Source organism: Halichondria panicea, chromosome 14, assembly GCF_963675165.1.
Source record: "Halichondria panicea chromosome 14, odHalPani1.1, whole genome shotgun sequence".
Taxonomy (NCBI): domain Eukaryota; kingdom Metazoa; phylum Porifera; class Demospongiae; order Suberitida; family Halichondriidae; genus Halichondria; species Halichondria panicea.
The window spans coordinates 2,679,490-2,694,815 of record NC_087390.1 but is presented as its reverse complement, the minus strand read 5'-3'; the positions used below and the strand labels follow the sequence as shown (position 1 = coordinate 2,694,815).

Genomic DNA, 15,326 nt, shown 5'->3' with positions numbered 1-15,326 from the left:
GACGTCCTGTCTACCTACAGTGCCTGTAATCTAGAGAGTATAGAATACCACAATTTTGTGAGTATATATACAGTAGTTGCATGTACTTTAAAATAATTATAATAATAATGCAAGGAGTTCCGACAATGCTCACATCTACAGGGGGCCGGATCACGTCCAGTGGGTCTCCGGGAACAATCTACAGGGAATGGAAGACAATTAAGGGGACACTAAGTATAAAGAAACATTCCCACACAATATAATGGAGGCGTACTATACCCTAGCTCGTGGGTGTATTGTATATGAATTATATTATAGAATATTGTTAAGCCGACTTATATAGATTGATGAGGTAAGCAGTTGAAAGGTTTCAGAGTGTAGAACAGCGCAATATAGAGTCGGGTTCAGCGTTCCTTATATGGAACGCTTTGAACCACTGGCCTTATGGAGCGCTCAACCCTCAACGCTGTTTGTTGATGTTGCAAAGACTAGTGGGACAGTGAATAAATTGAAGTATCAACAAAAATCTTGCAAGTACAACCAAGACTCAAAAATCGACATTTACAGGAAATCACTTAATCACTGAACTTAAGGCATGCATGCATATCATAGCCCGTTCATGTCAATTGGACAGTTAAGTCTGTTCCTAAGTCACTCCCACAAATGTTTTTTACTATTACACTGAGTAGACTCCAGTTAGTCCGGCCACCCATGGGACAGACAGTGCAGTTTGGCTGCAATAGCGAGGTGACAGCATTTCAGAAGTAGCCGCAGCTAAATATAGCTAACCTGCCTTGAATCTAATGACTAATTTTGCGGTTCTGTCTCAAGGAGTTCTGTCTCAAGGATAATGAACTATTTATTATGATCTCTTTTAAGTGTATAATCTGCGAAATCACACCCAAAACGTCATATCTGGCCATATTAACTTTGGTATCGTCAGAACTGACCAGCATACGCAGAAGAGTGTGTCCTGTATGTGTACCGTAATTGCAGCAAAAGGTTAACTTATTAAGAAAGCCTGATTCGCTTGGCTAAGCATTTGCAGTAGACACTTTAAACGAGCGTGATTATTCTTAATGCCTGCGCGCAGTTAAACAAAGAACCACCAACAATTTTTCAGGTCAGTCTGCGCAAGGTCAAAAGTCAACGAATCCTGTCTGCATTCCAATTAACACAACGTGTTACTTTTGTTGAAATGGCCATCAACGAAGGTGAGTTGGATTTGACTATAATTATGCTAGTGATTTAGATAGACACACTCTTCAAGAGTAGCTCTATAGGACTAAATCCCTCACCTGCACTGTGCATTGGCGGCCAATTCAACAAAAGAAATACGTTGCGTTAATTATAATGCAGACTTAATTATCGAAGCATATAGTAGCAACTTATCAAAGCAACTTATCAAAGAAATCTTAGCAAAATCCTACTAAGGAAGTGCATGTATTAGATAATGGATGCATCTGGTACAGTATAATTATATAGCGGGTAATTTTTGTGGGCAAAGCTGACCTATTTTACCACGAAAACATTTTGGTACGGTTAACAGGAACGCATGCAATACAGTGCACGATAAAGTCATAATCAACACGTTCATGGTAAAGGAACTCCCCCTATAAACGGTAGAAGGAAAATACCCAGAAACTTAACAATACAAATAGCAAGATCTATACCAAGATACCTCTAACCTATCACGGCATGTGCTCAGATCAAGTCTTATATAGAGGGGCCAAAATCCACTGAACCAAAAGCCAAGCAGTCTCACAGTACCATACACCCACTCACGTCCTCTGAGTCGTTGATCTGTGTGATGGTGGCTGTCTTTGGTGATGGTCTGGTCCACTCCCTCTATGAGCACCCAGTTACCAGCCGGCACTCGACTGATCTCAACTTGATAGTTGGCTTCAGAGATCCATAGACGACCAACCTGAGAGAACAAGGAGGCAAGGTTGCAATCAAAAACAGCAAAAGATGGGTTGTGTACATGATACATGCATGTAGGTTGGTACGTGTTGGTTAGTAGTAGGTAGGTATAACGTATACGAAATAGCATTAAGTAATACAATGCCTTCTACTGTATCAAAGGAGGTGTTATGATCATGTAAATGCATTTAGATATACAATGGCTTAATTGATACAAAACTGGGTGGGCTATTTTATACACATTGTCAAGAGTTAAAACGAATGTTGCTTTATTGCTGGTGCCCAGAGTCATCATGCAACAGCTGCTGTAGTTTAGACATTGTGCATAACAAAGGTGTGGTATGTAGTCCTGTTCAGTGAGAAATGCACACATTAAATTTATACGGTAGTGTGCTTGTGTGTGCGTGTGTGTGTGGCTAAGTCGCATTTCTTGGATAGAAATTTGTGCCAGTGCAGCCTTTTAAAACAGTGCGTAGTAAAAATTGTCCATAGAGTGTTTCTACTCTACTTACTAGTTCTGCACTAGAAAGCTAGCTATAATAGTGAGGAAAGAGCTGCAAAGCTGCACTTAGCTGTTTCATGCAACAGGCCGGCCTCTTTTTTAGCAACGATCATAATTATGGTCGATGATCAATGCCCATCTTTTGCACCACATACTAGCTGATGTAAATTATGATGTTAATTGTGCTCTCACTGTAGTCCCCTCTACTCTCTACCCACCTCGAAGTCATCATATCCTGTTTGAAATGAGGTTGCCATAGTTTCTGTTTACGAGTTGTGAAATCCATGGGACTCTGTCGGCTATATGTGCATGACTTTTATATTCCTTGTTGGGAAGTTGTTCAAACGTTATTACAAAAGGTTAGTGACATTGTGACTTCCTCAATCAATATTTTTTGTCTGCACTCCTCGTATGACTGTAATCTATTCCATTTGGCCGCTATCCACCTTGCTTGCATCAATATAAACCTACTTGGAAGACATCTGACAAAGATAGGTCTAGCTACAAGTAAAATCTCGTGCAGTGACCAATCAGATTGCATGCACCATTTGTGACAAGCATATTGATCATGTGGGCTAACTTTGGCTCTAGCCTAGAGTTTCAAACTCAGATATAGCACTATATATCATGTAACACGTTACTATAGCAACATTACCTGTACATACAAGATGATCAAAATGAACAGGAATTACATTATATGCTTCACGCTTATTCCTTTTATACTCAAACATTTTATTTGTGGAATTAGATGAGCAACTACTGTAAGGTTTGTTGCAGTACATTTCTAGGATGATAGTATAGTCACATGTGAAATAGGCTCCTGTTATACGTGCTAGCTACGTGATGTAATATTGTTCTACTCATGCAGCTGGCATAATATTGAGCAGAACAATAATTTTATTGCATTACATAGTAAGTATAATCTACCAACCCTAAAACATGTATGAGAGCACTCACCCCTTCTGAAGCATCCACAAACAGTACGAGACCATCACAGAGCCTGAAGGCAGCAGTCACCTCAGAGGAGAAGTTCACATGCCCTGGAGTGTGAAATATGTTGATCAGGTACGACTTGCTACGAGGGTCCAGCATCATGAGGGAGAGGGGCGTGGCCTTGATGCTCAGGCCACACTGCAAGGGGGAGGGGCTAGTTTTAAAAAATAAACTGCTTTAAGTAAACAAACAAGCAAGAGCACACAAACAAATGGTAAGAAAACAATAATCTAATGTAAGGAGGCCGCTCATTAGAGGGTTCGGTAAGTGCGAACATCTCCGAACTAAGATTAATTGGAGGCCGTCTGTTGTACAATAGAAATTCCAAGAAGGCAACTTATCGAATTCATACAGTAAATGCAATGAAAACCACACAGGTACATTTGTATACACTAGCTTAGACAAACTCATGGAAACCACAAACCTGGTAGAACACAATGTGACATCCTGTTGTACTTCGACCCCCACAGCTCTAGTGGGACCAAACGTCTCAATACACTCTTAAGGAACCAACCCCTATGTGATAATGAATACAGAATGCAAAACAAGTGTACGTATATGTTAGGGCAGTAGAAATCAGTAGAACTAACGTATATGTTATCGGGTTGAAGTTGCATTTATTGTTGAGGTGGTCCTGTAATTGACTCCAAATAAAAATTAAGTACAGGTCTGTCTGCCAACCTTCTTCTTTACCTTGATGGTACCCTACACACGAATAAGAGCATAAAACATCACATAATTATATGAGTGCATATAAGTCGAGAAGTGAATAAATGCTGTGTGAACATACCTTGTAGGCGGGAGTGGGTAAAGATCAATAACTAAACAAACTCAATTTTAGTATCATGCGTTCCCTGGATACGAACAGCTTAGCAAAGCAGCGAATCAGATAAGATCTCTAGAAATAGACAAATGTAAACCGTATATGCATTAGGGTACAATGACACATATTATAGGCAGTCCCCACAATGCAATATTTGAAAATCACAGTGTCCAGCTAGGAGCATGATAGCAAAACTAAGGAACTAGTGCATGGTTCCTATAATGTTATTAAAACCACAATAATAATTATTATAGTTCAGCTATATGAATATCGATCATTATTCTACAGTACTGAGAATTTGTATGAGTCCTTGTTGCAACTGTTGTCCAGAAAAAACTCAGTAGCAAGATTTCAGTCTCGAGCATAACGATATTCATATAATGACAACCATAATAATAATTATGATTGTGGTTGTCATTATATGCTACAGTGGATACAGGCTAAAACCATAAAACCTCAGACAAAACCACAGGTACTTACTTTCCTGAAAGTGTATAGCTGCTAACCTGTGACAAGACATTGTTGGAGACAATCTCAAGAGCTCTCTTTGGAACCATCGAGTCATAGCAACTGGAGATATCAACTCGAACAAACAGCAACGGCCTGAGGGAACGAACACAGCAACTCACACTGGTAAGGATGTTGTCAAGTTAGGTACTGCACATAATTATACTGTTGCCAGCTGTTAATCATAATGTGTACGTTTGTAAGAAGCCACTGTTACAGTACGTAACTAACAGTGAACTATATATTCATCTTATAGCAATATGCTAACTTATAACAGTGAACTATGCATTCACTAGATATGCTACGTGCAGTCGTAAGATTGCGTGGTGCGGTTAGTCAATTGTAACTAACCCTTTGGTTGGGGTATCAACTTTCTTTTGTTCGGTTGAGAATCTCTTCAGTTTTACGAAGACCTCATGCAACCCAAAACAAGAGCTGGCAATGATCTCGGGCCGTGTGTTCTGAAAAGTTTATATTCATAGCTATGAGGTGGCAGGAGTATAATCGAAGGCTCGTAAAATTCATCATCCAAATTAAAAGCAAACACGAGGCAAAACTCGAGGTCTGACACTACAAGTACTAGTGCTGATGATAGCACTGTGATACACTGTACTGCACTTGTAGTGACTCGTGGAAGCATGTACATGTATGTCATACTTCCTCTGACCCGAACCATAAAGCCATAAATCAACCACATGAATTGTTATCTATCAGAGGAGGTTGGTCAAATTTTAGCGGAGGAATTTGCGTGCACGGAAAAAAGGAAACCTACAGAGAAAAGCATGAAAAGTAGCTATCCTTAGCTAGAGCCAGAAGGCTACAAAAGATTGTAGCACTACATACTAGTAGCAAATGATGCTAATAATACCCAGTCATGCAGTGAGTAGCAGAGTCACACTCGAAGCAATGATACAGAAACTAAGTAAACTGCACTTTCCTTGGTTCCTGTCGGAATATATATAATTATAGGTTTACTCTACTATGATTCTTAAACAAACAGGAGATGTAATACAAGAGAGATAACATAAGATAAAAATGCTCAAGAATGAGACAAAAGTGCTGACTCAGCGGGTGAAGGCGAATTCGAGGCCAAACACTGTTTGCATATAGCATGTATCGCCGCAGTTTAAATCGTGACCAACCTCCTCTGGGTATCTATTACAGCAGTGCACATGACAAGCATCCATTCATACATAGTTCTGTTGAATGAGTGCATGAACAATCACATTACATGCCGCTAAATCAGCCGAGTAATTGAGCTTGGCATTGTTTCATAATTGATTACAACTGTAAATAATTATTAGCAGGCATAAATAATTTATATCGTATGAAAAACTATAATTATACTGACCAATGGGATCTGCTGGTAGGGGATGATACGAACGGCTAGCTCTTGGATACGAGACCACACCTTTTTCCTGTAGTAGAAGAGGCAGTTCTGGTGCTCAGAATGCTCAGTCACGTAAAAGAAAGCCTGTGTGTGTGTGTGTGTGTGTGTGTGTGTGTGTGTGTGTGTGTGTGTGTGTGTGTGTGTGTGTGTGTCATGACATGATTTGTTGAGCAACACATGTTTGAGTAGGTTGATAGCATTTTTGAGTAGGCATAGCATAAAATTAACATTTCCGTAGATGCAATCCATGTAACCAGGAGTGTACCGTATAGCGGGTAATTTTCGAGGGACAAAATATTCGTGGTTCAGCAATATTGAGACATTTCGTGGGTAATATTTTCGTGGTTGCTGCTTGCACTGCAGGTAAAGGTAGGCAAGGTCGCTTCATTCGTGGGTAAAATATTCGTGGTCAGACCTCCAACCACGAAAACCACGAATATTTTGCCCCACGAAAGTTACACGCTATACGGTATATGAAGAGGAGTATCCAACTGTAGCAGTTGTAGTGTAAACCATGTTACGGTATGAGTATGGTATCCTCACTATCAGACCTCATCTTAAGTGGGTGCGCGTAGGTGTAGTGGTTAATTGTTAAAACATACACCAGAGGATACGACACACGGTTAAGCTCACGTGGCTGCTATTTCTTGATTGAAGGCAAGAAAGACAAAGAAGTTGTTAAAATGCATTCCAATGACGATATTCAACTGGTGGCAAGTAAGCGCCATAAAGAGACAAGTTTAGAGCATAAAACTCAGTGACGGATTCAGTCCGAGATGTAGAATGGAATGTGCGTGGGAGTCGCATACTCCTCTTCATACACTCTTGATGTAAGGTATATATAGCAACACTTGTAGTTGTTGTAATCTATAATTTTCCCACCCTGGACACATAATTATGTCTGCACCTTGAGTGTTCTGATTATGACACTTGTCATCAGCCAATGAACCAGACGCTCAAAGAGACGTGTCTGTAGTGGGTGTGGTCTTCCCTTGTGCTTGGATGGGGGGAGCTTTAGCCAATCGCAGTGGGAGAACTGCATGAATGAAAATGCAAAAATAACATGGTATGACAGTTTGCATGAATGGGTGCAATAATTATAGATACCGTATTTACTTGATTAAACGCCCTCCTTGAATAAACACCCATCTCGTTTAAACGCCCAGGGTAAAAGCTCTGTCTTTGTCAATAAACGCCCATAATGTGGGGCGTGCCACTGTGGGTGGACTGAAATAGCACATGGAACCCAGTTGCAAGCATGGCAGCATAGAAAATAATTTTTATGATGCATCGATGGCAGAGAGAGAGATACCGACACAGAGGGCACTCCTATGACTTAAATTTAAGCTGAGACAGCAGCCCAAGAAGAGCACAATAACTGCTGCTGTGCAAGAGTTTTGGAGTAGATATAACAATAAACGCCCTCCTGGATAAAACTTCCCCTCTAAAGACTTCGATCTGAAATAAACGCCCGGGCGTTTAATCAAGTAAATACAGTAATTGGCACTGCCATAACACAATGCTTGCCAAAATAACTAAACTCCAGCAACTGGAATGCTTTGATTGATCATGCCAAAATTATGCTGGCCACAACCCAAAACTAAGGCTGCATGTGAAAGAAACAACAGATTTTGCTAAACCCCACAACACCAGATTAGTGGGAGGAGGTGGGGTGGATGTATTGATCACCTTAACTCCCTCACACATTTGCTTCACGGACACTGTCTCTCTCCTCCGAAGCTGAAGGAACTTCCGCAGGTGACGGTAGAACACCTTCCTGTTGTACTTTGACCCCCACAACTTCAGTGGAACCAAACGCTTCAATACAGCTTTAAGAAAACCCAACACCTGTGTGACAATGAATATAATAGTGAATGCAAAACAAGTGTATATACACACATTAGCGTTGTTCTAAAGTGCAAGCTAGTGCTTTCAGTGATAGAAAGTAGGCTAAACAGATCATGCATGATCAGCAACACAGGCACCTGATTATGTGACAAATGTTCAGACACCAAACTTCGAAGTACAGAAGTGGTCTCTTCATCGCCATGGTTGCCTGGACACTCGGCAGACACTGGGCAATAGAAATTCAGTAGAACATGGTAGGGCACTTTGTGTCTGCAAAAGTGAGAGAACAGCTAGTGTCAATGGGTTAGTAAATACATGAATCCTGTTGACAATACATTCAAGCAACATGCATGATCAGCAACCTTGCCACCGCACAAACAAGCTATGAATAATGCCATTAAGCAGAGTTCATTACGCAACTCAATGTTGTTGCATAACTGTAAATGAATAACGTACATTAGTGCTGTAGTTGTGCTGATTACCCATTCATTGATTTTCCTTTGTGTTATTGCTAGCGCCTTTGATTTTATACCACACTTATGTCACCAGTGATTGATCTCATTGATGTAGGATAGAAAAATAACATACGGCCCCAGGTATGCACAGTTTTCAAGTTTTTTCAAGAAGAAAGGAGCCATGCTTGATGGTACTAAGACTCTAAAGCGACGACAGAAACACGGAAGCTGCTCTGCCTTCATGGGTTCATGGGTGTGGTTTAGAGACAACGAAGAGCTTGCAACTCCAGTAAGGGACGTCGAATGCACAACGCTTAAACCAAGGGAGCTCTTGAGCATCTGTAGGAGTGACCTTTGCATGCGTTGGACAATAATTGGTTTTGACACTGACGTAATGACAATTAACATTCCATTGTGCAATGACCTCTGGACTAAAGTGCTCAGCAGGTTTCTCCCCTCAGCTGATTCTGACATGAGTCAAGAGTGAGTTTGAACTGCTGTAGTAACCGGGAACCCCAATATGAGTGTTGTTGAGTAAACTGTGGTCTGTAACACTGACCTGTGGCGTAGACTCGCTGACCAGTAGGCTTTGCCCAATTATGCTCAAAATTTAGCCTATTAGTCTAGTCTCCAAGTCTCATGCATTGTACCTATTAATTTTTACCCGTTAGTCTCAAAATCATCAACAAGAATTATACTGCAACATCACAGACGCTTCTATATAATCTTCTAAAGAAGTATTATTGGTGAAAGAAATCTCAGAAAAAAGTCAACTGATCTACAGAGGATTTCAGGTTGGTTGGCAGAAGTTAAAAGTTGAAGTGCAGCCATCCATGACCATCTCAATCACACACTGTGTACAGTTTACTTCACTAATGTAATTAGTGGTCATGGTCGACTGCACAACTTTTAACTTCTGTCAACCGCCTGAAATTCTCTGTAGTATACTAGCACCTTCCATACGTATATACCTATACAACTAATTAAAATTCCACTAGAACAACTCGATGATTGGCAGTTGACCAGTCCCAATCCCTAGGATGGACTGGCCAGCGAGTCTACGGCATCAGCATGTGCAATCAGCATGTGAATTGTTGACATAACAACTGGGCTGTTGAGTGTTGACATGAATAAAAAGATTTATAAAAAAGTACCGTCCAGTTTAATATAAGAGTTAACAACAATTCTATTTTCTACTTTGATCCTGGTAAAAGATCACTTCAGCTGCAAACAATTATGAGATCTACCTCTCTACTTTTGTAGTCTCGAATACCCGCCTCAACCTAAAAGCTTGAGTCTGGTCAAACTCACATATGAACTTTGTTCTGCACAGTCAGCAAAGTCAAGTGGGCTACACGCCCACAAGCATAGTGATAAAGCCACAAGCCACGCATGTTAGGGACAGAACATACACAGAGGGCTATATCAGACAGTGTATCAATTAAGGCTAGGAGTTGAAAGCCTACGAGAAAAACACTGAGCTTGAAGCCATCATTGCACAGAGCTAGAGGGCCATGAAACCATGGTCGACGGTCGCATTCACATAAATGAGCATTTAGGCTGTTAATTTCGACAAGGTATTCCAAAGGTCCTGTTGCTAGTCTGGAGAGTTCTAGTATCACATCCTTACAACTCTCTCCATGAATTTTCCTACGTCGCCTTCTGTCAGGGGCTAATTCTTTCTACTAGTAACAATCCATATCATGCTGCCGTGGCGGTTAGCTATAATGATATTCATGTAGACTATAATTTTATTCATGTTTCACACCCACTTGTGGTCAATTAAATGTCCAAGAAATTCCTGGACACACTTGAACCAAACCTCAATGTGAGTTTGACCAGACTCAAGCTTTTAGGTTGAGGCGGGTATTCGAGACTACTACTTTTGGCAGTCTAGTGAAGTTACTATAATAATGAAAGCACCGCAGGTGCTGATGCCTCGGTGGAGATGCCAAAGCTACATAACATGAAGCTACTAATAGCTTTTATACTGATGAACATTTTTGCTTTTGCTGCATGCAAACTCAAAGAGTGGGTAATGATCAACCATGATTGTTGTTAAAAACGATCGATGCCAAAAGTTCAAGTCTAAAATTAATGGCTGCCATCAACAGAGCCTTGCAGCTCTCTTCCTCACTCTTGCAGCTACCAATAGCTAGCGTTCTAGTGCAGAGCTAATTCTAGTGCAAAGCTAACTACTAAGTAGAGTAGTAACACTCGGTAAACAAGTTTGACTACGTGCTCTTCTGAAAAGGCTGCAATGGCATTCCAAGTAAGCAAAACTAGGCATAACTCGAGAACGAAGCATTATTTTGCAAATCCACGAATTAAAATCCAAGTAAACATGACTAGAAGCCTATAGAAACTCTTACACCCACACCCACACACACACACACACACACACACACACCTATTGACTAATGGAAAATTCATACTGCAGAACCAAGGTTAGATCTCATACTGATTGTACATGTAGCTACAAGCCACAAAACGCCTAAAGTAAGATGATACACCCAGATATGGGAATCACATGCGCCTAAACATAATCCTCATGGTACTAAAAAACTGGCTAAAAACTGCTAACAAAGAGACAGACAGAAGTAAAAGAATCCTCACAATGGAAAAGAAAGAAACTGACGTTGTCACGTGGGTTACATTTTGCTTATCTTAATTACATAACAATTTACATACAATAATTATAAGGTTGCACATAGAGTACTTCCTAAACAAAAATATTTGAATAAGAAATTTAGCTTGCTTTTCAACTGCATGTTTTGTGGTGTTTAACCATAGAATCTATGGTTTGACAGCCACACCCGGACTCTGCATGTATGGGAGTGGTCCCGCCTTTCCTTGAGCTATCCACAAGTCAGGAAATTAAAGGGACCGAAACTTGTGGACTGGCAATGACGGGTCTGGTGCTCCTCTGAAGACCGGAAAAACTATAATTGTTACTATAATTAATAAAACTGTCAATTGAATGTCCTTCATTAAAATCAAATGTGCATTCCGTTTGAGTCAATTTTATGCTTCAGCGGACGAGGTTCCATCCAACCCAGTTAGCCTTGTGCTTACTACCACCTTTCCAAACACACAGACACACTACCGTATACCTCGCTTGCGCATGCGCACCGAGGCATAATTATTATATCATATTTCCTGTCTGCAGCAATAATTATGATCTAATGTCAATATTATGACCACATAACACATGCACCATGATGAAATGGAATAGGTCTTGCACAACAGTATGACTACATTACGCGCACCTATGGTTCATAAAAGCTTAGTGAAGTGAGAGATAGCTGTGTTGAGTCGCCGAGGTAGCCTAACCTGTAGGACAAGTCAGAGAAGCGGTACTGACTAACAACGAGAATAACAACATATACAATCAAGGTAGGTACAAATACACTGTAACAGAAAAGTAGGTCTAAATGTACGAAAATAAAGAACATACAGTTTCCTTGTGCCTAGCAACAAAAAAATATCCCGCTGTACGGTACATATATGTACTGTTCAGCGGGAAATTTTTGTGGGCAAAATTTTGCGTTTTTTGAGGGCAGAGCAATTAATACAAAAATTAAAACCGGGATGAACTCTCAAAGTTTTTGGTGGGTGTGGTTTCCTGGCATAGAAACGCGAATATTAGAACCCACGAAAATGTCTGCTAGGGGCTCTAGAACCAAATAGTAAAGAACCAAATAGTAAAAATTTGCACGCGAAAATATTTCCCGCTATACGGTATGTATGAGTTTCGTTTCCTAGTAGCTTTTTAGCTACAGAAGTAGTGCCAATCCTTTAATAATAGTACAGTGCATATTCGCAAGTATATGGCTGGTGGCCTGATTAGGTGCTAATCAGATCAATGATTAGCCTCGATTCCAGGCCGCTTGAACAAGGCGGCCTGGTATACCTTGTATGCGCATGCGTGTACGTTACCCCAAAAAGGGGGTAATCCGTGTATTTGTGGATACTGTCAGTAAAATAAACCGTATACTATTTGTATTCTGATTTTACAGTCCGTTACATAGAAGTATTGTGTAAAGATGACTGAGTTCTTACGCCCTTTATTGTATCAAGCCAAGTCTCTACTTAAAGACACCCTACACTGTAAGGCTACAGATGTTATAGGAAAGGCATGATGTGTTCCTGTGGGTCCCCTGATGAGGCTGTGGTAATATAGACCAGGCAAGTGTTCTGCTACTAAATCTTGCCTTTATGTTCGACAAGAAGTCATTGCTGAAGATAAAGAAGCTAATGATTACTCCTAAAAGCTTTTAATAAGCTTTAACTCGACACTCAGGAAGTTATTCACTCAAGATCTACTGATGTATTAAAGAGTCCACCACTCTTCCTAGCTGGCAGCTCTAGCTGTCTGGGAGGCTTTCTTGAACTGTCTCTTTGATAAACAGAGCTAGAAGAAGCAACACTGCTGCAGCATAATTATTCTACTTTGATTAGTGTCTCTGAAAGCTGCCATTGTGGTCACATTGTCATACGTATTATTCCCTTCTGTAACTTTGTCCGTTTTTTTACAATTTGTATGATGAAATTGTTGTCAATTATTTTGCGCATGCGCATACAAGGTATACCAGGCCGCCTTGTTCAAGCGGCCGGGAATCGAGGCTAATCAATGATTCACCTTTTCAGGACGGATTGATGATGCTCCTGGTTTTGTCGAGCCTCTGGAAAAAAAGATCATGGCCACCAGCTGTCTTGCATCACTGCTAGACTCGCTGTACCTGTTTAATGTGTCTGTGCATGTATAGCAGGGCTGCATTTATGGGAGGACGAGGGATTGGTGATTGACCCCTAGTTTTCCCCCCTACGATCCGTTTATAAATTTTGTACTATATAGTTTGGGAGACTAAGGGGAGACTTAGTGGAGACTAAAGTCGGCTCTTAGTCTATAACTAGAGTTCTGATGATCAAAATTCCACGACTTTATGATATTTTGAATCTTAGAAGGATATCAATTCAAATTTGGAACAGCCACTATTTTCGAAAAAAAGACCATGGGCTATTATTAACAGAGACCGAACGGAGACCAGGGGCTATTAACGGAGACCGGACTAGGGGCTATTAACGAACACAAAGGGCTATTAATGGAGACTAACAGACTCTAAGGGCTATCTGACTAGAAAAACATTTGCAATGTGAAAAATTACTAGGATTAGCCGGGAGAAACACCAAAAAGTGTGGAAACAAGACATCAGACGAGAGCATAAGAGCATCCATTACAACGTCATTCACATGTACTTCTTCGCTGGTAGTTTTCCCCAGCCAACACTAGTAATTTTCACTGGTACATGGTGGGGTGATGACATATTATTTACCTCCCCTGACCCAAATCCTGGAGCGTATGTGCCAATGTAGTAACAAGAGTTAAATCTTCATAAGGAAGTCTTGGTGTAAGCATAATTATACAGTGAAACCTCCATAAAACGGACACCATTGGGGAACAGCCTTTTGGCCGTTATAGAGAGGTGGTCTTCCTTGGGAGGTTTCGATTGCCAACTATGTATGTTCTATGGTCGTTTCTTGCTGCAAATGAATCTTGGGGCTTTGCTAACTGCTTCTTTATTTAGCTCATACAAGCCTTGAAAAGGCTGTAGAGACAAGCTACAGCTAGGTTTTCACGATTGTGTAAAATCAGCAATAATTTTCTGCTAATTCTGGGTGTGGCTGTCGTTCTGGGAGGTTATTTTCCATTGCTAAAGTTAGTTGGGGACTAGAAAGCTGCTCGTTATACTGAGTAGAGAGGTGGTCGTATGGCAAGCAGAGTGGTTCAAAAATAGAAAGCACAAAACGTACTGTTATTATGCCTAAAAACCTACGTGTTTTGGCTAAAAACGTACGTGTTTTCTATAAACGTAGGTGTTTCATTATACCACTACGTCTCCTGCAACATAATGTTATTATTATAAACGTACGTACGTTTTTTCATACAAAAACGTACGTGCCAGGTTATATCTATCCTCGAATCCAGGCCGATTAAAATACGATATTTTAATCGGCCTGGTATTGAGGCTAGGTTATATCTGAAACACCCAGAGTAGCCTCGATTCAAGGCCGCCTGGAATCGAGGCTAGTGACAGAGAGACTTGCACAAAGAACATAGCTGGCTAATTATTAAATAATTGCGTAAAATGAAACACGTACGTTTATAATAAAACACGTATGTTTATAATACGTTGCAGGAGACGTACGTTTATAGAAAACACCTACGTTTTTAGCCAAAACACGTAGGTTTTTAGGCATAATAACAGTACGTTTTGTGCTTTCTATTTTTGAACCACTCCGCTTGCCATATGGTCGCTTCTGAGAGGTCGCTTTACATTGAAGTCATTGTAGTTTCAATCCGGACCTGAGCTCTTGGCCGTTATATAGCGTGTGGTTGCTCTTCGGAGGTGGTCGTTAATGGAGGTTCCACTGTAGAACCTCGCTAATCCGGACCACTTTAATCCGAAACCTCGCAAATCCGGACAAAATGGAAAACTGAAAAAGAGGAGGGGCTGTCAGTAGAATAGAGTACTGCGCATGCGCAATGTAAATTGCTTAGCTGAATCAGCAATAATTTTATTGATAAACTGCTCAAGACAATGGCCACTGCAAAGAAAACAAAGAGAGCTCACAAGACTCACTGTATTGGAGAGAATAAAGACTATTCTAGCTAGCAGCTTCCCTTCTGGCCACAATAATATAATCATAATACATGTACAAAAGTGTCTTGTAATGATAATCAATTAATGACATCTGTTAATTTCATGTATTCGGATGGGGTCTGGTCCCGCTCTATTTGGATTAGTGAGGTTCTAATTAATAGTCCATGCGTGCATGCATGACGATAGAGGAAAGTATTACTATGATCTCGGTATTAACGTATTGACATATTATATAGGTGTG

At 40.5% G+C, this 15,326-nt stretch overlaps 3 protein-coding genes across 5 annotated transcripts in view; 1 reads left to right on the top strand and 2 right to left on the bottom strand.

Annotated features, from left to right (window-relative positions):
• Positions 1-37: 37 nt before the first annotated feature.
• Positions 38-8,451, bottom strand: LOC135348143 (telomerase reverse transcriptase-like). Its single transcript, XM_064546320.1, has 12 exons — positions 8,422-8,451; positions 8,103-8,255; positions 7,807-7,965; positions 7,025-7,153; positions 6,079-6,201; positions 5,079-5,188; positions 4,727-4,823; positions 3,988-4,295; positions 3,822-3,913; positions 3,362-3,535; positions 1,765-1,906; positions 38-178 (listed from the first exon to the last, which is right to left on the bottom strand). Exons 1-8 carry the CDS (start codon positions 8,449-8,451, stop codon positions 4,212-4,214), a joined length of 885 nt encoding a protein of 294 aa, XP_064402390.1. The 3' UTR covers positions 38-178; positions 1,765-1,906; positions 3,362-3,535; positions 3,822-3,913; positions 3,988-4,211.
• LOC135347511 (uncharacterized) overlaps positions 4,711-15,326 on the top strand; it is a 24,236-nt gene continuing 13,620 nt past the window's right edge. Inside the window, exon 1 of one of the 2 annotated variants that reach the window (XM_064545534.1) lies at positions 4,711-4,853. The gene's annotated coding sequence lies outside the window, so the exon portion shown is untranslated. Of the gene's footprint in view, positions 4,854-11,662; positions 11,817-15,326 lie in introns of those variants that run through there. The other variant, XM_064545533.1, reaches the window with a different exon arrangement.
• The window catches only part of LOC135347533 (uncharacterized), a 13,878-nt gene continuing 6,654 nt past the window's right edge, over positions 8,103-15,326 (bottom strand). The window contains exons 7-9 of one of the 2 annotated variants that reach the window (XM_064545568.1): positions 13,063-13,175; positions 11,690-11,753; positions 8,103-8,235 (exon numbers count right to left, since the gene is read on the bottom strand). In XM_064545568.1, the coding sequence (XP_064401638.1) occupies positions 11,697-11,753; positions 13,063-13,175 (170 nt within the window). In that variant the 3' untranslated portion in view covers positions 8,103-8,235; positions 11,690-11,696. The remainder of the gene's footprint in view (positions 8,236-11,689; positions 11,754-13,062; positions 13,176-15,326) is intronic. The other variant, XR_010398410.1, reaches the window with a different exon arrangement.

Excerpts from the sequence above, each read along its gene's own strand:
- LOC135348143 (XM_064546320.1), bottom strand. The coding sequence starts at position 8,451 with ATGGGTAATCAGCACAACTACAGCACTAAT. Across the intron at positions 6,202-7,024 it reads TCATAATCAGAACACTCAAG|GCTTTCTTTTACGTGACTGA; the intron begins GTGCAGACATAA and ends ACACACACACAG. Across the intron at positions 5,189-6,078 it reads CCTACCAGCAGATCCCATTG|AACACACGGCCCGAGATCAT; the intron begins GTCAGTATAATT and ends TAAACTTTTCAG.